This window comes from Ipomoea nil, unplaced genomic scaffold (genome assembly GCF_001879475.1).
Source record: "Ipomoea nil cultivar Tokyo-kokei standard unplaced genomic scaffold, Asagao_1.1 scaffold2036, whole genome shotgun sequence".
In the NCBI taxonomy this organism is placed as follows: domain Eukaryota; kingdom Viridiplantae; phylum Streptophyta; class Magnoliopsida; order Solanales; family Convolvulaceae; genus Ipomoea; species Ipomoea nil.
In genome coordinates, this window is record NW_017618464.1 from 7,097,852 (window position 1) to 7,123,754 (window position 25,903).

The following is a 25,903-nucleotide window of genomic DNA, read 5'->3' on the forward strand; positions in this document are numbered from 1 at the left end:
TCAATGCGTGCAGCACCAATGAAGGCTTCACGACCTGCAGTACAGGAGGTCAATGCGTTGCGCACCATCAATTTCAATTCTTATGCGCCACTCACGCGTACTCGCGCTGCCAGTTTGCAAGTTGCAAATAATGTTGATCCTCAAGCAGTCTATGATTGGGTTGCTCGTACTGCTAATATTGACTTGTAAGAATTTTTGGTTTATTATAATTGGTCCTTCGAGATTTCGATGTACTCTGTTTTTCAATTTACTGCTCTTAATTTTTCAGGACGGCAGAATTATTTAACTACTGTGGCCGTTCTGCTCTCCGGTTCGACTTTGTGTCATTGTTGGGAGGGAACCAAGTGCAAGTGGGTGTGTTGAGTGCTTGGTCATGCATTCTGAACGCCCGTGAGAGTTCCAAACCGGTTGGTTCACCAAAGCGGTTATTTGCATCCCCAACCACAACGGTTAGCCCATCACCTCCTTACTGCTCCACTCTTTTCCTTGGAGAAACCGTTTCAGTTTGTTACTAATATTTTTTCGTAATGCAGTTGTTCTCGGTGGTTCAAAGTACGGCTACATGGTCTAACCGGTTGCGTTTGTTTTCTGCTGCGTTAGAGGCCGATTTGCAGTTGTCACCATATGAGTTTTGGTCGGACATTGACATGGTTAGTGCACGGATTAATCCATTCTGTATTATGCATTTCAGACCTTCTCTATGCGTGCCCATTTGTCTCCTGCTCTGTGGATTCTTTTTTTTATCTTGTGTGCATACACTACACGTTTTTTTTGCAGTTGATCTTTCCGATATTAGATAAGTCGCATTATTACGTCGTTGCTGTTGACGTCCGACGCCAGAAATTTGATTTCCTCGATAACTCGTCTGCTGATGGTGTATCTCTGGACAAGTACGGGGATACCCCGTCTGTGTTGGTATTTTTTTGTCCTTATTCTTTGGTGGTGTGTTACTTGTAAACAAATGGCGCATATTAATATTATAGCCATCCTTGTATTCATTTCTGGTTTTGAACATTTTTCTACCTTTTTACAGAGAGATGTTCTATCGGTTTTCTTTGAGGATGCTAGTTACCAGGAACTTTACGTACAGGTGGTGCAACTAATCCCAAGGAGAGTCCGAATGTCGTGGCGTGATACAAAGAATAAGGTGGATTGTGGTGTTTTTGTCATGCGTCATATGGAGACGTACATTGGTCAGCCTATTGCTTCCTGGGATTGCGGTCTTAGCCGGGGTGACGCACGAGGGTTGCTATCGCTCCGTGTGCGGTATGTCTATGAAATTCTTATGTTTCATAGAAATACGCGTCGCAAAATGATTGTCAACAGTGTTCGTGGTGCTCAGTGACTTAAAAGTGGTGGATTGAAAACGTGTCACTGGCAGTTGTTTACCGCATCTACGTTTTTTCCTCCTTTTATGTTTTGGGATCTCTTAAATAGGTGGATATTTTGCTCCGTGCCCTAACATTACTCAACCGTTTTTCAATAATTAGCTATCTATTTTGTTTACTACGATATTCCAGTGTATATGGTGTGCGTGCTATATACTCTTCATGCTTGATTCTGTTTTCTTTCGTACTGCATCTGCCGCTTTTTACCAAATCACACCACGAATTGCAATAAAAATTAATCCCTAACACCTCTTACATGTCTGCACGGATCAGCATTCGAAGTTGCACTAAAAAAAATGAAACTTAGAACCTAGGTACGTGTTTATGCTCTATCACAACGATTGCTACGTATATAACCTTAACTCGCACACACTGGCCAATTTACACTTACAAATTTCATTGCATGTTCGTTAACACATCCACGTTACTTTTAAATCAATTCAACGAGTCCATCTACACAGTTGTTATCGTCTTCTTTATTAATTACATTTTCAGTAAAGCATTTTGTATTACTGCTAGTACGTCTTGTGCACAAGCTACTGCTCAGACTTTAATATTAACTTGCACACGCATTAAATACCCCATTACAATTCATTCCCCTATACTAACACTTTTTTGTGTATGCTAGACATTCAGACGGTAACATGTACGTATTATCCTTATCTAATCACATGTTCTGTTGTCTTATTTTGTCGGTACCACGTCGTATGATATTTTTAATTTTTTAATATTGCATTTTAAAACACTGCTGGTGCGTGTCCGTATCGGTGCTCAGGCTACAACTATAACGGTTATCGCGCTTGATTAGGCACATCGTATGGATTTATACACTGTCCATTCAAACGTTTACAAGTGCGTGTTATATTTTAAATTCAACATTGGTCCCCATGTTTTCTACGGAACAACCAATCACTTGCACATGCTATCTAACACTAACAATGTTTTCCACCTCTCTAGTTTTCATCCTTTTTTTTCCTGGCAAATCATTAATAGTTTAGCTCCTCGTTATTTTCCTAATCTATTCCCACATTTCGGTTCCCAATTTTGTCGAATTCACGTGGCGAATTAGTTTTATTTTTAAACGCCCTAATGGGTTCTCGGGATTCGTTACAACTTTAACCAAATCATATATATACCGAGTGAAATTCCTAACTCTAACCTCAGAATGCACAAACGTACCAGTATATTAGCACATCAGCGCCCAAATCATTGAATACCATTAGAAAATAAAAAAAAAAAAACCACAAATTATTCAGCAGTTTGTACTTATACTGTGGAATTTAAAACCATGTATTGCATACGCCGTCGTATTAATACGCACAAACTATTCAGTTTAACGCACAAAATATAACGCACAAAATTAAACACAAATTTGCTTCACTATAATTATGGGTTGGCTACTTCCGTGGGCAGGTTCGGCTATTATGGCCATCGGCTACTCCGCATGTCTTGCACGTGCGTTTTTTCTTATGATGCTCCGTCATTGCCGCCTCCCTTGCTGATTTCATTCGCTTTCCAGACCCTTTGGTTTTCGCAACGGGGGGTGGATGAACTTCAATAGTCTTTGGGGTTACGACACCGCAGTACGACTCCATTATTGCACGCTTCCCACTTGCAATCACCTCAGGTTCGTCGTCATCCCCCAATGTTGCATCAAACTCTTCCATGCACAGTCTCATCTCCTTCAATTTTTGGGGTCTCCCTTTAGCCTTGCGCAAACATTTATGAAATATATTCAGTAGTTGTCCTTCCTCATTGTTGCTATTCCCCAATCTCTGGTTTCCATTCTGTTTATCTGCGTCCCGATCAGTGGGGGAGTGCTTCACAGCTTCTCGTGTCCATCGGGGTGTGATATGTTGCGGGGGAATGTGATCGATGCGTTCATCTTTGAGTACGACAAAAACATGGCTACAAAGGAGACCAACTCGTTGGTACATTCTGCACGTGCACGCTATGTTGCTCCCATCTTGCACTATAACTGTGTATCGATGCTCGTTTTCATCCTCCACCACATACGTCTTTAACCCCTCTGCCTCAGTGAATGCTCGTACTCGACATTTAAAACACCCTGCACTTATTTCCTTTTGGACCTCATAAAAAATTGTCAGCGTGTACACTGTTGATGCTGATCGCTCAATGCGTAATGGTGTCTTATAATCTGGTGTATGTCCGATGCAATTTGCGCTTAGTTCTAGGTTGTTCTTTCGCTGTTTTCTCACTGCACGCTCGAACCGGATGAAAAATTCAACGAGGCATAAGTGCTTGTTCATGTTTCCTTGGAAAATCCTATTCTCTGCCTCGGAACGGGAAGTGGTACGTAGTAGCCCACCCATGAACACATCCTCGAAAAATGCGGGAACCCATGCCGCACGATCTTCGTACATACGGGTTAGCCATCGGTTCCCATGTAGGTTGTATTTGGCAATTACTGTTTCCCACCCAATCTCGAATTCTGATCTCGTTGATTCCTCATTCCACACGACACTGTTCAATGCCTGCCGGAACTCATTATTGTTTGACATCTCAGCCCCCACTTTCTCCCTGACCTTGGTCATTATGTGCCACATACAGTAACGGTGTCTACTACCTCCAAACACATTTGCGATTGCAACTTTCATGGCTGGGTCTTGATCGGTTATTATTAAAGGTGGTGCAGTCCCCATTGCGTTCTTGAAGTGTTTTAATACCCAACTGTACGATTCCACATCTTCCTTATCGATCAGGGCCGCTGCAAACGTCACACATCTCTTGTGGTTGTCTACTCCTGTGAATGGGACAAACACAAGGTGGTACCTGGACACAATACATAGCCATCAATAGCCTGTCACGTATTGGATAAAATAAATCATGACCAAAAACTTTAACACACGCGCAGACTTCATCCACAGGTACCTGACATAAACACACGCACATACCTCCCACATACTCAAACACTGCCCTTTAATTACATTATACATAGTTACGCAAACATACACACATCGCGCGATTCAAGGACTAACTTTGACACCTGCATAGACTAACTTATCATGCACATCATACTCTATATTTCCTGTATACACTGTTACCCAAAGATAACATCATCCCTTCCCCATAAATTTGAATCAACACAGCAATCTTTTTTACTTATCTCTATCATACCTATTTGTTTTGTACGTTGCATCAAACGAAACCGCGTCGCCAAACGCACCGTAGTTTTTCCGTGCCATACCATCCGCCCAGAAAACACGAGCTAATTGATCATTTGCGTTCACCTCGTATTCGAAGTACATATCAGCACAATCAGTTTTCTGCTCAAGATAGTTTGATATAACCATTTGCACATCTCCCCACTTCATGTACGCTAATAGCTCCCTCCTGTAATTCTTAAAGTCTTGTTGTGTCGCACCCACGTTCTCCGGCCCACCTACTATTTCAGCATATATGTCGAAACTTTTGCTAGCACCAACGTTTGCTTTTTCACAATTAGTAATGAATTCTTGGTGTGCAATCTCCAATTTGCGGTTGACTTTCATAAATGGTTTGTGTCTTTCCTCGCACAGACAGTGTGTATGTCTTTCTTCAAATTTGTGAACCGTATATCTCCCGTCGCAAACTATCTTCATTACAATTCTAGCTCCGCAACCAACCCTATTTGTGGTCCGTCGTCGCTTCTTCTCCGTACACGCTCCTTCACCCAAAGTTTCTTTCCCCCTATTCTCTTTAAACCCTTGCCTCGAACGCACTACATCCTTTTTCAGAACAATCCCGTAATTGTTCTTTTTATCCGAACTTCGACGCACATCAAATTCAGTACATGCGGCATACTTTGTATAAAATTGGACGCCATCTTCTAACGTATTAAACATCTGACCTTGATATGGTTTGAGGCTACGGTCACATTCCGTATACCAATATTTAGTACCTTCCGGACTAATATCCATTCTGCAATCCCTTTCTCTTTCGTTTGCATCGGGGGCATCAACATTGCACACACCTGTAACATAGTTTGGACAACAACGTATTCTCAGTAAACCACGAGTAATATTTTTATCATCAAAATAGTTATTCTGGGTATGGGATCTTATTTTTGTTGCACATTCACCTTATGTACTTACTCCAATAATATATGTACTTACTCAACCCAAACAACGCTAACAAACCAAAACACATCAGACATAACTTCTGTCCATACAACCTTTTTGAAATTAATGGTGCGTTAATTCCACACACCTTCGTTTCATGTCGCACATACCACCTCACACACTACACTGCTTGGATACTCAACATAAAATTTAACAAAAAACACGCCAAAACAGGAAAAAACTAAAAAACAACACATCTGAACCACAATAGGTGTCTCGACGCACAGACGGATATTGACATAAGCACACCCTAATATACACCAGTAACACTTCAATACATGATGCACATACATGGTTATGGAAAACTGGAATAAAAAAATAAAGATGCACATACCTATGCACAAACAAAAAAAAAAACACATTATATTGATGTCCACAACACCAACGCACACCTAGCACATGCTTAACCCCTATAATGCACATACCCTCAAACATATAAATCATAATACCCGTGAAACATTTTTAAAAACCACACAAATACTTGAATAATCTACCGCCACCGCACCATCAGTGATGATGACTTTTTGCTATACAGGTGAATAATAACATCATTGCACAAACAAATCAACTATCCCAATCTCAACTCATACCATATGTGTTCTAATTCGTAAGTGTGTTCCACTTCATATCTCCAAATAATATGTGTACTTACTCCACTCAAACAACGCTAAAAAACAAAAAACACATCAGAACTAACTTCTTAACTCACCATCTTATTAAAAATAACTGCATGTCATTTGCAAACCCCTACATTTCACATTGCACAACCAATTTTCACTCTACACTACGTGGATACTCAGCAATAAATTTTAAAAAAATAAACGACAATGAAGGATAAAAAAAAAATAAACAAACACGCCTGAACAACATTGGGGGTCTCGGCGCAAAGTCTGATATTCACATAAGCACACCCTACTAAAAACCAATACCACTTCAATACATGATGCACATACCAGTTTACAGTAGACAAGAATACAAAAAAAATAAAAATAAAAATGCACATACCTATGTCCGGCTGCACCATCTTCGAGCTTGTTCTAGTGAAACAACTGCTGCTCCGTTACACTGTATACTGATAGCATGCGTGAAGGGATCATCACAATATCAAGACTATTGCATTACCGTAAATATATATTACAATCCCAAAAATCGGATGATAATCATGGAATATATTCCATTTTATTTGCAACCATAAATACTTATTATATTACAATTACTTATTCACCCTTATGATTATATTACCTCCTAAAATCCATAAAGATTCTATTTCAATCTCACCCTTAAATATTCATTGATCTAAAGGATATGATTAGATCTCATACACCCATCTAACAATGTGACCTCATGGGATCCGGAGCCTATATATATATATATATATATATATATATATATATATATATATATATATATATATATATATATATATTTGTAGCTTATGAAAAATAGATATTAAACTCATGCTTCATATATACTCGTTATGGTTTTTAGACAAAAACCTAATGTTTAAACTTTCAATCATTATTGTCTGAATCGTGGTCCACACAATTGTTCAAAACACATAAATTACATTATTCTAACTTATAAAATACATTATTCTAACATATAAAATATATTATATATTCTAACTCATAGAATACATTATTTTATCTCAAAAAATATTTTATTCTAATACATAAAATAAATTATACATTATTCTAACTCATAAAATACATTACTTTAACACATAAAATACATTATTTTATCCTAAAATATTCATTATTCTAACAATCGTACAAAACAAAGAACTTTTTAAACATCAAAATGACATCATTTTAAACTTTCAGATCGTTATCCACAGAATAATTGCATTAACTTTCCAATGGGCTACTTAAGTCTTCTAATTACCCAACATTGGTGGGTTGTGGCCCATTTATCCTTGATTTCATCTCACAATCGTTATGCTATGGACCGTGTCCAGCATGCATGCTGGACACGGGAAACAGTGTCGTTAGTGGCACAGTTATTTATTTTATTTCTTTTAATAATTTCAGATCGTATCGTTATAGGAGTATATGTTCATAATTTTATTACTATATGTTCATAATTGTAAATTCATAATGTCAGAGCTCTATGTTCATAATTCAATAACTGTACATTCATACTTCCATAACTGTACATTCATAATTCCGTGACTGTACATTCATAATTCAATAATTGTAAAATCATAATTTTCGAAACTCCATGTTCACAATTTTAGAGCTCTATGTTCATAATTTTATCACTATATATTCATAATTGTAAGTTCATAATGTCAGAGTTCTGTGTTCATAATTTTATAACTTACATTCATAATTCCATAACTGTACATTCATAATTCCATAACTGTACATTCATAATCCAATAACTGTACATTCATAATGGCACAAACGAATAACGCCGTTAACGACGAGACAAAATCAAATTATTTTTTTTTTTAACTGGAATGACGCGTTTTCCCTAAAAACGACGTCGTTTTGGACTCGTGTCCACAATGCATTGTGGACACGGGTCCAGGGCATAATTTGCGTTCATCTCATATGTTGGCCTGCCTTTTTGTGAGCCAGCTATTATACGGTTGACTGCGGTCACAAAGCTTTGTGGACCATGGTCCAAAACGGCAGACACCATAATGTATTTAAACTGACACTGTCTTACGTATTATTTTTATTATATTATTAAATGAAACTGTAACTGAATTGAAATCAAACTGTAAAGTGTATAAAAACGAAAGTGAATAATAATTTCACATATTTAAGTGTATATTATCCAGCGAAACAGTAGTTGTATCAAAATGATACTGTAGTTGTGTTGAAATTAAATTGCAGTGCATTTACCTACCATGAGATAAGTTAAAAAAGAAATGTACTGTCTTGAAATGGGTGATTGATCTGAGTAGATGAGCGTAATTCTAGTATTTGAAAGTTACGAGTTCACTTTTTGTTAAGATCTTCTCGGTTGAGTCTGTCCAATAAGATTTTTCTAGTGCGAGTTATATATTTATCTCATATGAGAGGGTAGCGTTACTTTAAAATACAATCTGAAAAGTAGAATTAATAATTTGCAATTTGGATGATGAAAAGCAAGAATAGATACTGAGAGTATACCAAAAGAGCATAATGAAATAATGATGACAAAGGTGATGGATTACTTCATCACGGGGCGTACAGAAGGCAGAACTATCATCATCATCATCATCTCTTTGATCAAATAAAATGCTCCAAATTAAATGCCGCTTTTCAAGTGTTTGAATCTCATTGAAAATATGAATGAAAAAAATGTACAGGATGATAAAAGATGTAGACAGATTCCTTGTACACGCATAAAGACTAGGTTTAACTGATAGGCTGATTGCGTGACTCATGATTTATCTCTACAGCAACTTTAGCGGTGGGGTTTTGTAGAGTTAGGATTAATTCAACGAAGCTGAGATGTATGTATCATAGAAGGTTCCCTAGCTAGGTACATGGAGTCTTGGTCAAGCAATATAATATATGCAAAGCAGACATGATGATCAGTATATATGTAAATACTGGAGTCTGGAGAACACTACTTTAGTTTAATTTGCAGCTTTAAGAAAAGGGGATAGTGAAATGAAGTAATCCCCTGCCTCACATATGGAGATGAAACTAAAGCTGTTTCCATGCATTTGTGCACATGGTTAGGTGATATATGTTTGATGCAAATTAAAGCTATGCCCTAAAGAAAAATGTAGAAGATAAAGCTCTCGAATTGGAATCAAATCATGGCCCTTCTATGCTTTCTGGTCTGGCAACAATTAAGTTTCTCCTTTCTTTTTCTTTCTTTTCACTCCAATGGAGGGAGGCTTCATCTCATCTCCATGATATGTATCAATTTCATCTCATCAAGCTAAGCTAGCTAGCACCGACTCCCTATGTTAGTTAGTTGTGTTTCTTCTTATTGTATAATGATTAAAGATTAAAGATTACTGGCCTGGCATAGTGTTGTTTATGGATCTTTTAGCAGTATTTGGCAAATTGTAATATTTGATTTGTGAAAGTGCTTTCGAGATAGTGACCTCCATACAATGTTGTAAAAATCGGCTGCCTAGCGGCTACACACTCCTAGGTTGAGGAGATTTTAGCCCTAGATAATTTTTAGTTAGCTGACCAACTAACCAGCCGATTAGGCACTAACTCGGCCGAGTTGAGCATCTAACACAACTGAGTCGGGCACCTAACTCGACTAAGTTGGTGCCTAAGTCGGTCGAGTTGCCGCTCAACTCGGTTGAGTGAATTTTTTTGCCTACTCAAGTTACTCATCTTCTATATTTCTTCAGTTATGTACTCAATTAACCATCTAACAAATGCACTTGACTAGTTTGAGGGATTATAACAATCTAACAACTCCTAGCCCTAGTAGAAAAAATGAAGATAATATACTTGGATTACTAGGAGGCGCCTAAGCACCACCAGGCACTATAGGCTTAGGTGCTAGGCACCCCGGACAACCGACTAACGCCTAGCGCCTTATGCAACATTGTCTCCATACCATGATATGACCTTATTAGTTATTCTAATTATTAAGTCAATCAATTTAACATTAAAAGTACATGTATGTAAATATGTAATTAATTAACATGTACGCTGAAGAACAACGAACGAAGTAACAAAATCATATATGAGTGGATGCAAATTTTCGATTCGATGGATGATATTATTTTATGTTTTTCTTTCATTATCCCATGATGAAAGCAGGCCGGGGTAGAATTGCACGGGATATTCTTGAGTCTTGAGGCTAAAAGGGGAAAAGGGTGTGAGAGAAGTGCAAATGAAGCCAAGAAAACATGAGCATCAGATGCTGGATGGATGAGAAAATTTGGGTCTCTGGATCGGACATTTGTACTCATCATGCCCGACCCACCACAGATTTCTTTTCAAAATATTTAAAATTAAAAACAACAAAACAAAAATATTATGATTTGGTATATATGTCTCCATCCATCTATGGTTTGGTCCATTTGGGATTTTGTTACATGACATCTACGGCATGTCCATTAGATTCCCTTAAACAAATGGGTATGTATGTTTTCCATTATTTCATCAACTAAGGAGTTTGCACACGTGGATACTCACTGTTTGGTCGTCTCAAAAATATTATAACAATGAATAATAATATGGATCATGGATGATGGTGATAGTTTCTTGGGAATGAGATCAAAGAGATTACCCTTTACATTGTATGAATAACTAGTTTTACTTTGATTTATGACACACTTTGCGATCATTATCTAAATATGCGTGTTGAAAATTTGGATTAATAAGTCAATTGCACAAAAATTAAATTTAAAACGTCAAAAATTTAGACTAATAGGCCAATTTCACAAAAATTAAATTTAAAATTTTGTAGTTATATTGTCAAATTAACAGTTCAACTAATTTTGCTAGAGTAACCAAAATAAATATTTTACTAAATTATATGATGATTTATAGCATAACTTTTACTTGCTAGTATAAAATTTCAACTCATAATTAAATCAAGAAGTACAAATTCACATGGGGAACACATCATCCTAGTACCACTAGTCATGTTGCCAGTTGCATAGTTTCTTAAATATTATTGACAAAACCTAATACATATCTCTTCTTTATACTTCCAAAAAAAAAAAAAAAAAAACTCTTTTTTATATTTGTTCGATGATCTTTCAATAACCAATGTTTTCTCTTCCTTTTCTTTTTAAATACAAATCATTAAAAACAATCTTTATCCAACACATTTACTGAGTAAAAGATTTTAGTCAATCAATATATCATCACATAATTGTTAAGTAGAAAAATATTATATATTGATATACTTACAATTCAATTGAAAGTAATTTGAGTTTTGATCTAATTTATGAATTTTTAATCAAAACCTATATAAAAAAAGACCAACAATAATCAAACACATAATTTGTAAGAACATCCACAAAGGGGTAATAAGTATGACTTGTGTCGGGTCAATATGTGCCTTTCACACCCCCGGTCGTCAGTTGACAACCACCCTACTTTTTTTCTTCAGCCATGGACCCTAAATTTGACAAAAATTCAAGAAAATCTCCAAACCGATAATGGAGATGTTCTAATTAAGGTGATATATAAACTCGAGTCATCCCTAAGTTATGATCATGCAATTTTGTTTAATCTTTATTATGTATTATATTGTGCTCAACACACATGGCCCTCACATGTACGAGTACTTGTTGGTGGTCCAAACAACACCTGAAATACAAACTCAAAATCTTTCTATCTATCCTAAAAATCAAGTTCGATGATATATATTTCATCTTAATTTAATTAAACTTTTAAATTAACAACAATATTACACACTTGATATTTTACATATGTTATATTCCACATGGATTACTTTAATAAAAATTAAAATTAAAATTCCAAGATTATTTTATGCTTTTCATAAAGAAGTAAAAGGGTGCAAATCCAGATGACTAATTATAAAGCTTATGAGAATATTGTGAATTATCATATATACTTTTTCATGCTTACGTTTTGGGTAATCCTATGCAACTTTTTCCTTGGTAATTATGCTTAAGACCCACAATTTTTCAGGGATTTATCAAAGTCAATATCACTTTAAGCACTTCATTAAAGATTAAAAGTTTTTATAAAGCTAAGCATGTTCTTTTGCTGCTGGAAAATATCCATTTTACTTTCATATAATTGGCCTTATCCTGCATTATTTATCGTTTCTGGGACCATGCAAAGTGTGTTATATTAGTGATTATACTCCCCGGGCTAGAATTTGTGGATAAATATCCAAACCATTAATATGCAAAATCTAAAGTATGAGAAATCAAGTTAAAAATGACCTGGGTCATTTTCATAAATATTATAAAATTTTAAAATGAACGGGTGATTTTCATAAATATTATAAACTTTTGTTTATTTTCAAACAGTTAGATCTACTAGATCAATGATTTGGATTTGTTCACAAATTCTCACCTGATTATGGACCTATACTCATATATATCATTATAAGTATTTGTATCAAATACATACAAATATTTTTATTTATAAATTTTAATAAATAATCATTTTCAAGAGGTGTATTTACTGACTAGAAAATAAAAAACAGACAATATATTTACTCGTACATTATTTTTTGAATTTGAAAACATAAAATGGAGAATAAAAAATGTGGAAAAGAAAAACTATAGAATTAATATAAATATAGCTTAAATTAGACTTGACAACAGGGTGAGTCATAGAGTATATATAACCCTCATCCCCGCCCTGAATTTATTTTTTACTTTCATTTTTTACTTGCCCAATTAACTTCCTAACAAGGATGGAACGTACACACACCCCCCTCCCCTCCCCTTTGTCCTTTTGAAAAATATTTTCATCCATTGTAAGAGAAGTATTCATTTTGGCCACAAATTAAACATAATTGAGTGGCATTAAATATGAAAAAAAAAAGAAAAAAAAAAGAAGAAGATGATAATGCCCTTGCTTCAATGCTAATTAATTTGCAAACTAGAGAGTTATATTAGGTCATTTTCGTCACGGTCCAAACCAACTACAAACTGGACTAGTTGGCATTGAATTGAATTTTCTGGAACTCTAAGGTACAATCTAAAATAAAATTAATCGACATAGAATGGAATGTATTAGTTGACCACATTGCATGTTTGAAAATGGGTCACTTGCCCATTCTTCACTAGCCCCCTTTTAAAACTACCCCATGCACTTCCGTCTTCCTTCCAATTTATTTTCATGGGCTCTTTTGTTGAAACAAAAATTACTAGCGCCAAATTTCATTTAATTAAGATAGTGTAAATCTCATGAGAGTCTCACTGAAATGTGTAATATTTACTCATAAGAAAAATTTACAATTCTACGATTTGTTTGAGTACACTAAGACTCCACACAACGTGTCTAATTTTATTCGTGTCAAATAAAATTTTAAGAGTGATAAAACGTTATCTCGTTAGTTTTAACTTTTAAGATAACCATGTTTAGACCTCGGGGTTCAAGTATATATATTACTATAAATAAAAATAAATAGTAATAATTTTGTAAATATTATGATATAGTTATTAAAAGAATTGTTATTATCAACTCAATAACTTATAACAGTTGGTAAGTAAATTATTGTCTGACTCAAATCGAATTCAGACTAATTTTATAGTAGTAAAATATAATATGTTATATAAAAAATTAAAAAAAAAAAAAAAAAAAAAAAAAGAAGAAGAAACTACTATCATTTTATATGTATAATAAATTAATAATAGACACAATGCTTTTTAGACATAGTAAATAATATATATAAGTAAAGAAATTGGTGCCGCTACCCTTATGATGCCATATCTAAACAGGAAATATGTGGTACTTTTGTAATAAATTGCATCTTCTTCTTCTTCTTCTTTTTAAAAAAACTATTTGATATAAGTAAAATATCTTTGTGCTTTCCATTTTTAGTAAGAAATATCAGAGACAATGACATTAAAAAAATTTATTATTTATTATTTCCCGAGTGTTCATGCACTTTCCTATATATATTTAGTTTTGCATAATTTTAGATCCATTTAGATTAAAATATGGTAATTGAATCCATTTATAAAATTGTCTTGTATTAATAACATAAGAAACATTTGTATATAAACCTGTTCTATTTTGTTTGTCTGATTCGGTTAACAAGGTTTGATTAAAGTTATTTTAATTCAATTTTTCATAATATTATGTTCAGTATTGATATATGTACTCAAAAAATGTTTAGTATTGGTATACAAAATTTATATATTCAAAAACTACATTAAAAGTACAGTTAAACAAAAAAAAAATCAAATTTACAAATAAATAAAAATAATTAAAGAAAACAACCAATGAAGAAAGAGTAAGTTTAACCAATAAATAGTAAATATGACAGACGAAATAGAATAGAGTATATATTTGACTTTACTAGTAAGGCACAATACCATAGCCCACTGTCAAAAAAAACATCTTCAATTAAATTAAAATAAAAACTTGTTAGGTAGGGGCTTAAAACTTGTTTAACCTATATAGATAGGTGTAGTTTATAGTATGGTCCCTTAGCTTCTTAAATTAATTGATTGTGAAAAAAGTAGAGAAATGGTGAGGCATCCAATGCCATTCCCCACCTCAGTCTCACACCCATTTTCCAAACATCAACTACTTAAAACCAGGAAGAGAACACTACTCTCTGTATTAAGCAATCCCAATAAAAACTGACGAATATCTCTCTCTTTTTTCCTTTTTTTTTTTCTTACAAAAAGAAACTAACAATTACTATCTGATAATATGTAAATTACATATAATAAATTTGACTAAGAGTGTTGACAAAAATCAAACTCACAATCTTTTAGTTCAATAATCATACTCTCATCCACGCGCCCATCCCTTTCAGAATGATGTTGTTTAAAATCTTGTAACATAGTATATGTGAGATGCAATTTTGACATTTAATTACTGATATTATTATATATCTTTCATAAATATATTAAGTATCAAAATTGTAACTTTTATAAGTGGATATTTTGATAATTGGAATGACCATAATAGCATATTTGTGGCTAATTAAGGATCAAAATTGCAACTAATAATAACTATAGACTAAACTTACACTTAATCTATAATTTAATGACGAAAAGTACAACTATCTCTATGCATTTTATTAAACGATACTATTTTAATCTCATTTTTTTCATCCTCAAAAGGCATGACAACTTAAATAGTTGGTTCTTTTTCCATTAACTTTTTAAGAAATACTAAATACCCATACAATTTTCAATCACGAATAATTACTATTTGTTATGACAAAATGCCACATCAGAAACATGTCGTAACTACTTAAATATGAAATTGAAATGTCAAAAAATAGTTGCTTAATTATTAGTAGTAATAAAATATAGGGATGTGCAGTATAGTCTTTATTTTGTTTTTTTTTTTTTTTTTTGAAAGTTACTGGCTCTATTACATTGTAGTATCTGTTCATCTTTATTTAGTTTTTCACAAATTTGGAATTTAACTTATAGGTTTTGTGGATAGATTAGATAAATTTGTTGGGGAATCTCCAATTCTCCACCACTCTCTTAGTCAAGTCTAGACTAGATGCATCATACATTGCATGTTAAACATATAATATATCATGCAATAAGATTTTTATTCCCATTTCACCATATTCACCCAAAAAGCATCACCATTAAAACAAATTCATAAATTTTGCATTATTTTTTTTTTTAAAACAAGAGTTTTTACCATGCTATACTGTTGAGTTAATTTCATTTTTAGTCATAGATTTATAGGTGGCAATTCACTTGTCGTCATTATTTTCAGAACATACCATTTTGGTCATAGTATTATTGTGGCATAATCATTTTTAGTCATCCGTCAACAAAATTGTTGAAATGTCGTTAAATACAAGAACATTTTAAAAAAAAATTTATACAAAGTAGGTTGACCCACTATATATATATATATATATATATATATATATATATATATATTTAAATCATAATTAAGACAAATGCCATTGTATTTTACGAAATTTAAACGATTTTGTTGATAAATGATAAAAAATGGTCATGCCACAACAATACTAGGAACAAAGATAATGTTAAAAAAAAAAAAAAAAAAAAAGTGAATTGTCACTATAAAATTTGTAGAATTAAAAATAAAAAAAAATTATAATTGAATTCTCAAAAACTTAAACTTTAAATTAATTAAAAACTAATATAATTATCAAATGGCATCTAAAAATTATGGTACAAAATACCTAACAACATAATAATAAAAAAATATAACAAATTAAATTAATAGTCCACATTTGATTATTCTCTTTATAAATATCCATTAAATACCCTTTCAAAAGAAAATCCATTACATACACATACAAAATTTAAGATTTTGTTATTCTCTCAGCCTATCAACCATATAAATCTGGAATAAGATACATGCACGCGATTTTACAACTCAGTTATTCTTTTTGTGACGATTAGAAAAATTAAAAAATCAGATCTTTATTGGGACGATTTCCTTATATTCTCCATTCAAGACTGTATTAACCACAGACAACGAATATTAACTATTAAATTAATGCATATAACATATTATATTAAGAATGTCAGTCACAGACTCACAGCTCAATTTCTTGTCCACAAAAAAACGTAATTTCTTGTCTTAAAGATTCAATTAATTGACAATATTTGAGAGAATAGATCAATGTCTGAATTTCGACAACAATAATGTAAAGTATTATGTTTAAAGTGAACAAATTCTTTATGGACATGGATATTTATTCCTGTTTACTGAACTATTGAGTCAAATTCTCATATTGAGATTAATAAAACTCGATTTTACGTCATTACATATAATCTACCACGCAGAAATCAAGTGAACTAGTTATGCGGGTCCCGTCCCCGTTCTATTTCTTTCAGTTAAAAGGTGGCTGTTACTTAGACCGCAGCTTAAAGCCTCGTTTGTTGTCTTGTACTTAGCAGTAGTGGTTAGCTAAGCTGTATCAGTTTTTTTAATAGATAGAGAGAGAGAGAGAGAGAGAGAGGGAGAGAGAAATCTTTAATTGCCCACATGCCAGTAGAAACGCCTGCTCTCTGTAATATGCCAATCTGTGAAAAAACCAAAAATTTGGTCTGCAAAAAACACATCTTGCTGTCTTGGTTTTCAGGTTCACTGTTGCAGAACCCACTGTTTGCTTTGCTTTGATTCATCTAATGTCACCAAACCCTCTTGTTGGGTTTGGGATTTCCTAGCAACTCTCTTCATTGCTTGCCTCTCAATATTTATCACCTTTAATCTCACCTCTCCTCTGCTTTTCTTGATTGCTTCAAAGTAATCAGCTTTTCATTAAGTTATTCAGGAAATAATTGAATTTGGGATTTCTTTCAAAAAAAAATTCTCTGGTTTGATTCTTGTCATTAGTATGATTTGAGGTGGATTTAGTGGATTGGGTTCGTATGGGATGGGTATGGGGATGCTGCAACTGCTTTCCTTGTTGCTCAAAATCTGTGCCATTGCTTGTTCTTGGCTGCTTCTGCCTTCTTCAGGTATTTCCTTTTCTTGTACTGATTTTCATTGCTGTTCTTGATAATATCTAGTACTCTGATTAGTTTTTGAGTTCAGAAATTAATCTGGCAATCTGGGTATTTGATGAAGTTTCATTCATGGTAGGATGGAGTAATTTTTATCTGATTTAACACTGTTCATTTGGATAAGAGATGTTTTGGTGTTCATCTTTCTGAATTGGCATTTGTGTTGCCCATGTAGAACCAATCCTCTCCATTGACACATCAAAGGCTGTAACATTTTGGTTTTAATATTTTGTTGTCCACTATTTGTAAGTAGGATTAATGTTTTAGGTTTCATCTAAGTAATGCATTTCGTGTAGTATTACTGGAGAACTGGTATTCCTTCTTGATTGGATCTTATTGTTTGAATACTTTTCTTCAAGAAGTTCTTTTATTTGGCAATTACAGTAAGATAATTTTGGATAAGTAGCACTCTCACTTGCCCTGGATCTAGTTATTCGTCAAATAAATTCAGAAATTTCTTCAAATGTTATCGACCTTAAACATCTGCGATTCAATGGAATGGTTTATTCATGAAATTAAAGTTGAATGTATAGTGGGGTTTATCTGTTTGCTTTCCTGAACTCTATTCAGGTTACAGTTTATCCCCCGCTTCATCTGCAATTCCTCCTATCTCGAATGGAACAGCTTCTGCAAACACTGCACCTACTCCAACTGTGCTACCAAATGCTCCTACAATAGTCCCATCAAATGATTTGAGTCCTCTACCAATGATTCGTCAAGACACTATCTCATCTCCTCCTCCAATAAATGAAGGTCATGTTCAAATCTCACCGCTTAGTGGTCCTCAGAGTAAGCCTTCAAGCGTTGAACCTCCTGTCTTGGCACCGGAATCTCCAGGTATGAACTAAAAACGGGGTTTTTCTGGGACATTAATAGACATCTTTTTGAATTGGTTATCATTTGAGTTGCAGTAAAAGATGAATCACCTTTAAGGAAATCGCCACCAAATCCACCAGCCATGCAACCGGTTGTAACAGGATCTGTGCCACCAACCCCTCTCCCCATACCAATTGCTCCAGGTAATTGGTTCGTTTATGAGTTGTACTACCAGTTGAACCGGCTTTAAGGAAGTGACAACAAAATGAACTTTACCCAACTAATGAATTTGGTTATTGTATGAGTTGCAGCACCGTTTGAGCCACCTCTAAGGAAGTTGCCAGAAAATCCACCAACTATGCAACCAGTTGTGACAGGATCCATGCCACCAAGACCTCATCAAAACGGGCCACCAGACACTGCACTTCCTATGCCACTCCCTCCCGGTAATTCATATTTATGAGTTGTGCTACCTGTTGAAAATTTTACTCAACAGAACAGCTAAACCAGTTGAAATGGCATTTTGTTATGAGGTGCAGCACCAGTTGAGCCACCTTTAAAGAAATCTCCAGAAATTCCACCAATTAGGCAACCGGTAGTGCCAGGATCCTCACCACCAACTCCTCATGAGAATGTGCCAATTTCTCCAGGTGAGTGGGTTTTGTTATTAGTTGCATCGAGAAGATGTCACCTTTAAGGAAACCTTACGAAATACACCAGATTGATTTTGTATTTGTTATGACTTCCAGCAACTGCTGAGCCGCCTTTAAGGGAATTACCACAAAATCCACCAACTAGGCAACCAGTTGTGACAGGATCCGTGCCACCAAGTCCTCATCGAAACATCCCCCTTCCCGTGTCAATTGCTCCAGGTAATTGGTTTTTGTTACAAGCTGCAGTACCAGTTGAGTCACCTTAATAAAATCGCCACAAAATTGAACTAGGAAGCCAGTTGAAATGGTTTTTTTTATGAGCTGCAGTACCTGATGGGGCACCTTTAAGGAAACCTCCACAAAATCCACCTGCTATGCAACCAGTTGTGGTAGGGTCCAGACCACCAAGTCCTCATGAGAATGGACCAGCAGACACTCCCCTCCCTTTGCCAATTTCTCCAGGTAATTGAAAGATTTAAATCATATTTCTAAGAGGAATAGTTCCTAAAGCTTTTTGATGTTCTCTTGTTTATGTTGCAGTCCCAAGTGCTACTGAACAACACAGAAATCCAAAAAATACGCCATCTAATCACTCAGCAAATCCTGCAGTATCACCATCTACTCCAGCTGGTATGCCTAGTGTTTACCGTTAATGTTTCTCATATTGATACGTATATGTCAATGTCAAACTGTGCCTATTGTTATGCAGTTAAGCATGACATATCTCCTGTATCAACTCCTCTACCGAGCATCAACAGGGAAAGAGTAGCCACGCCTGTAGCTGCAGCTCCTAACAGAATGACCGATCATGATTTCAGTGTACATACATCCCCAGCACAAGGTGAGTCACATACGTGTGCATATATATATATATATATATATATATATTCATGAATGGTGATAAACTATATTCACCAATGTTATTGACTGGAGTATTTTTAACCCTGTCCTAGCTCCGTCTACACACAAAACCACGAGGCACTCTAGTAATGCTGCTTCTCCTCGTCATTCTCCCAACTTTCCTCCTAAGAAAGGCTCTCACGCTCCCTCATACCCACCATCCGCATTATCACATGCAATTCCTCCTGCTTCAACTACACAAGGTTCTTATATTATATGAAAGAGGTTTCTTTAGTATGTTCAATGATACATCAAACTAACCGGCATTTTATTGATGATCTTTCTAGGTCCTTTATTTGCTCCAGTGCCTTCGTTTCACTCAAAATCAGATCCAAAGTCTACCCATAGACAGCGTGCTCAACCACCATTAAGTTCTGGTATTATTTCCATTCCTGTTGTACTCAATAACCTCCTTTTTTTGTTCCTTTTTTTTTTTTTTTTTTTTTTTTTCCCTTTTGTTAACTGTTACTGCTTCATAGGCTCATCGGTCTCCCCAAATCTTTCGCCATTTGCTTCACCAACTTCTCCACCTGAACAAGCTAAAGGTAGGATATTTAAATCTTTTTCGTTTCGTTTGTCCTGTGTGAAAGGATAGCCTTTATTCAAATTAACTTTTCATTTATTTCTTAGTTGAGTGTTGATGCTTATCTTTCTATCATCTTTGCAATTGCAAGTGCCTTTCCCTTCCAATAAAATTTCCCCTGCCGGGTCTCCAGCAAGGAATCCAAAGAAGCTGCTCCCACCACCATTCCATGCCCTACCGCCCCCACCTCCTAATCAAGGTATTTATATATCCACTTCTGTGATTTTCAATTATTTTATGGTTCACTACCAATTTTCAAAGCACATTTTGATTTTGTAGATTGTTCATCATTAAAATGCATGGAACCATTGGCTAGTCCACCTCCTAAATCTCCTTGTAATTGTGTCCTGCCGATGCGAATTGGGCTAAGGCTTAGTGTAGCACTGTACACTTTCTTCCCTTTAGTTTCGGAGTTGGCTAATGAAATTGCTGCTGGAGTATTTATGGATACCAGTCAAGTTCGCATCATGGGGGCAAATGCAGGCAGTCAGTATCCAGAAAAGACAATTGTCCTTATTGATTTGGTACCCCTTGGAGGCCGCTTTGATAATACCACAGCTTTCTTGACGTTTCGGAGATTCTGGCATAAAGATGTGGTTATAAAATCTTCATATTTTGGTGATTATGATGTATTATATGTTCAGTATCCAGGTATTTGCATAACTTTGATCCTTATTATCCTCGAGTTCATTAGAACCAACATTCTTACTTAGAAACTCTTACGTGCATAGGTCTTCCTCCTTCTCCACCTTCTGCAACGTCACGTGGTGGCATTATTGGTAGTGACCCTTACTCTGGAGATAATGGGAGGACTATACACCCTCTTGGAGTTGACGTGACTCGAGAAAAACACAAAGATGGGCCTAATCGAAGTGTTGTTGCGGTGGTAGTGTTGTCAGCCTCGGTTGCAGTTATATTGTGCTGTGCCATTGGATGGGTGCTACTGTTCAAACATAGAGACAGGGCGTGCCAATTAGAGCCTACCCCGCCAACTACAATGCCTTCCCTTGCAAAATCGCCAGGTATTATGTTATTATGTCTTCTTCTTTGGTTTCTTTTTGGTCACTTTTTATGTGACATTTATCATCTCAGTTTTTTGCATTGCTAAGACTCATGGTATTGTTTTATGTTGGAATAACTTTAACTTTAACATGTTCTTTTGGGATTGCAGCCTCTATTATTGGCAGTGTCCCCAACTCTCCTTCCTTATCCTTTAGTTCTAGCTTTGCGGCTTATACTGGTTCAGCAAAAACGTTTAGTTCGACTGATATAGAGAGAGCAACTGATAACTTCAATGAGTCGAGAATCCTTGGGGAAGGTGGCTTTGGGCGTGTTTACAGTGGTGTGGTTGGTGATGGGACCGAAGTTGCTGTGAAAATTCTTAAGAGGGATGACCATCAAGGTGGTCGGGAGTTCTTGGCTGAAGTTGAGATGCTTAGCCGCCTGCATCATAGAAACTTGGTTAAGTTGATAGGAATCTGTCTAGAGGAGCGTTCCCGCTGCTTAGTTTATGAACTCATTCCAAATGGCAGTGTCGAATCTCACCTTCATGGTATTATATTGTAGCATCTTTAGACATTGTGTGCGGTTAATACTTTAGGGTTGTAAATGGCTTCGATTTTTTGGTTTTCTCTCAGGAGTTGATAAAGAAAATGGTCCACTCGATTGGAATGCTCGGGTGAAGATAGCACTCGGTGCTGCTCGAGGGTTGGCATATTTGCATGAAGATTCCAGCCCTCGGGTCATACACCGGGACTTCAAGTCTAGCAACATCCTACTAGAAGATGATTTTACTCCAAAAGTATCGGATTTTGGTCTGGCTCGAACTGCATTTGATGAAGAAAACAGGCACATTTCGACTCGTGTCATGGGAACCTTCGGGTATGACACATTTGTGCAGATAATCTACTCTTTCAAATATGTATAAACTTCTTGTCTTAGCGTTACCAATCTTGCAGGTATGTAGCCCCCGAGTATGCAATGACGGGACATCTTTTAGTGAAGAGCGATGTATACAGCTATGGTGTTGTCCTTCTCGAGCTCCTAACTGGAAGAAAGCCAGTGGACATGTCACTCCCACCTGGTCAAGAGAATTTAGTTTCTTGGGCACGTCCATTCCTCACGACTAAGGAAGGGCTAGAATTCATTGTAGACCCGTCTTTGGGCCCTGATTTCCCCGTTGATAGCATCACGAAAGTGGCTGCTATCGCTTCAATGTGCGTGCAACCAGAGGTATCCCACCGACCCTTCATGGGGGAGGTTGTTCAGGCCTTGAAACTAGTCTGCAACGAATGTGACGAAACGAAAGACTTGGAGGAGTCTCAGAGCTGTAACCAAGAAGATTCGTTGTCGAGTGACATGGATGCAAGGTTTAGTACAGCTTCAGGGGATCCTTTACACGCCCGCTCCCCTCTCTCCAACACTGACTGTGAGCTTGATCTTGAGCGAGGCCATTCAATGTCGGATTTGTTAAGCTCATCGATGAGATATGGAATGCGTGAGTCTGGCTCCCTCGGGATTCACTCCAGATCGGGCACTTTGAGAACAGGAAAGGCCAGAAGACTATGGCGCAAAATGACACAATTGTCTGGTGGCAGTGTTAGTGAACACGGGGTTCTATTCAGGCTATGGCCTGGATCTAACTGATAAAGTTTTCCACACAATTGGAACTTACTTTCTTGATTAAAAAAAAGTGTTCTTGAACTGCCATACCAGCGCCCGTTAGGCCGTTACTGCAAGATGTAACAGAAACGAGGATGCAGTGAGACGGGCAACTGAAATTGAGATTCGGGTGTATAGGGAGGATTGGAAGAAGCTTGCAGTTGCAGAAGCAGATTTGGAAGGCAATCTGTAAATGAAGTGAGTGAGAAATGAGAATGGGAGCCTTTTTGTAAATTAACAGAATATATAGTAGTTTTGAGTTGATCAGAAATTGTTGCATTTTGTGTTCCGCTTCAGATTTTCCTATAGAGGTGAGCCTTTGTTGCTCTGTATATGTACATTATTAACACTTCTTACATTTGTGTATACACCAAAAGTGTACATTGGAAAAACTGTTCGAATGAAGATTTAAACATTCAAATTCCTCTCACTTGAGTTAATACCTTTCCGGTAAATTGTCACATTTAAAAAAGAATTTGAATTTATATAGTGGTTGAAGAAGCTGGGAGTTGACTCTGTTCTTGTAGAATCGGATGCACTGCTTGTGGTTTAGGGGTTACAAAACGGTTGTGGTGTATCCTCCTTTGATTTGATCTTTGAAGATGTTAGGGAACTAGTTAATAGTTTTTCTTCTATTAACTTTGTATTTGTCAAACGCGAACTCGACGACTCACTTGTTAGTTCGAGAGGCCGTGTTCTTTGCTGATTGTAAGGAGTGGTTTTCTTCCCCTCTTTTTATTTCTCATTAATGAATTTGTATCGTTGTTTGTTGTCAAAAAAAAAAAATTGTATAATGTAGTGTATTTTATAGATTTTTACACTATGTTGCATTTTTGTTTTTGGGTGTGTATTTAGCAAGTGGTGTCCTTGTAAGAATAATTTAGATTCGATTCAAGTTATACCTACAGAATTTCTTATTTAAGGCTTGATTCAATTTCTTATTTAAGGCTTGCATTAACAATCTAATTACCAATTATCCTATTTTATTTATTTATTTATTTATTTCCTATTTCAGTTTGTTAATGTGAGCATATAGCTATTAATGTGCAATCCAACTATCAGCTTAGACTTTTAGTTGAAATGGAGCAAATGCTTCATTTTGGTATCAGAGTCAAAGGTTAGCGACTATGGTTTACCGCCCACCTCACACGTGAGGAGGTGAGGTGTACTATCAGTTGAGATGGAGCATATGCTTTCATTGTTAAGAGTTCAATTTTTGTCAATATCCTTCCAATCAAATTCATCACATAGAGACATATAGGGCATGTTTGGTAAATGGTGGATCTGCCACTTTAGTGTTTCGACCTTAGTCAAAACACTAAGGGGGCATTTGGTTCACGGAATGTTAGATTATCTTATGGATTGTTAGATTGTTGGGAATGTTAGATTGACGTGTTTGGTTTTAAACTAAGATATGTAAATAAGACAATGGTAATATGATAAATTGATTAAAACGTCCAAAGCCCAACATTAATAATAAGAAAAGGGAATGCGAGATTACCTAAGAAATTGGAGGGTCTCACATTCCTTTCCAATACCTAAAAACTTAATACGGAGGTTATCTGACATTCCCTGGGAAAATTACATAACCTGAACCAAATATGAGAATCTTATATTACCAAACAAATATAACCTGAACCAAACGCCCCCTAAAAATGTGTTTGGTTGTTAACCAATATTGGTTGGTGTGAGTGATCATGTACTTTTGTCATCCGCTAACTGAGTCTTATTTTTCTAACGTAGGTTTATCTTTTATTCCCCTAAAAAAAGAGTTAATTTTATTTTTAATCATAGATTTATAGGTGACAATCTGCTTTTAGTCACTTTTTATTAAAAAACTAGTTTTTTTACGCGCATTGCGCGATTGGGATAGTGCCCAATACTTTTTTTTTAAATAAGTACTTTAAAGTATATGAAGACAGGATTATATTGAAATTGTTCATGCATAGATAATTGAAGGTTGAATTTGCGTATTTAAATAGGTAATTCTTCTCCCAAAGGTTGAGTCCCAACCCCAAGAGCCCCCCACACTCCGGCCCGACAGAACATTGTGGGAAGTTGTAAATCACGGTGACTCAATGGTTCAGCAGACAGGGTCAAATGCTGATACGCACAAGGAATCTGCCCACTTTGGACATAATTCCCGCACTGCCGCCGCCGAGGTTCAAACCTTGGCCTCTTCTCCTAAATACTACCCACTAAACCTTTGAACTATGCCTGTGCGGGTTAAATAGGTAATTCTAAGTTTACAAATGCAAGATAATATAGTCAAGATTGATTATAATTGTCAATAAAATAATTGTATAGGTATGGTTGAAACCAAATACGGGACATAAGGGAGAACAAATAAAAATTAGGGCATAAAATATTAAATATATACTAATATTGTTTGAGAAGATTCCGACATTAGGATTTGTGGTTAAGTTTTATTAAGACTTTAATATTAGAATTAGATTAATGGTGTAGTTATAATTCTATATTAGACTTTAATATTAGAATTAGACTAAGGGTGAATTAACGGAAAAATTAAATGGATAATCATATAATTAAGGATAAATTAGAAAATCTTAAAAGAAAAAAAATTAAAACCTGAACAATATGAACCATCCATTTGATTTAAATTCGCTGGTCAAATCCGCTAGTATAATCCGTTAACGCTAACCGCTAACTGTCAAACAAGG

The 25,903-nt window shown here is 35.5% G+C and overlaps 2 protein-coding genes across 6 annotated transcripts; one reads left to right on the forward strand and one right to left on the reverse strand.

Annotated features, from left to right (window-relative positions):
• Positions 1-2,785: 2,785 nt before the first annotated feature.
• LOC109147870 (protein FAR1-RELATED SEQUENCE 5-like) lies at positions 2,786-6,533 on the reverse strand. Its single transcript, XM_019295529.1, has 3 exons — positions 6,515-6,533; positions 4,527-5,361; positions 2,786-4,181 (listed from the first exon to the last, which is right to left on the reverse strand). Exons 1-3 carry the CDS (start codon positions 6,531-6,533, stop codon positions 2,786-2,788), a joined length of 2,250 nt encoding a protein of 749 aa, XP_019151074.1.
• A 10,472-nt stretch (positions 6,534-17,005) lies between these two features.
• On the forward strand, positions 17,006-23,254 carry LOC109148082 (receptor-like serine/threonine-protein kinase ALE2). Of its 5 annotated transcripts, none has more exons than XM_019295848.1 (18): positions 17,007-17,564; positions 18,180-18,446; positions 18,518-18,628; positions 18,737-18,871; positions 18,965-19,075; positions 19,175-19,297; positions 19,406-19,540; positions 19,619-19,708; positions 19,788-19,919; positions 20,032-20,181; positions 20,266-20,355; positions 20,458-20,523; positions 20,653-20,760; positions 20,841-21,212; positions 21,293-21,583; positions 21,733-22,113; positions 22,199-22,442; positions 22,520-23,254. In XM_019295848.1, exons 1-18 carry the CDS (start codon positions 17,480-17,482, stop codon positions 23,205-23,207), a joined length of 3,579 nt encoding a protein of 1,192 aa, XP_019151393.1. In that variant the 5' UTR covers positions 17,007-17,479; the 3' UTR covers positions 23,208-23,254. The 5 variants fall into 5 exon arrangements, with proteins under 5 accessions (XP_019151397.1, XP_019151393.1, XP_019151394.1 ...); XM_019295849.1 differs by having other exon boundaries at positions 18,521-18,628; XM_019295850.1 differs by lacking the exon at positions 20,458-20,523.
• Positions 23,255-25,903: the final 2,649 nt, after the last annotated feature.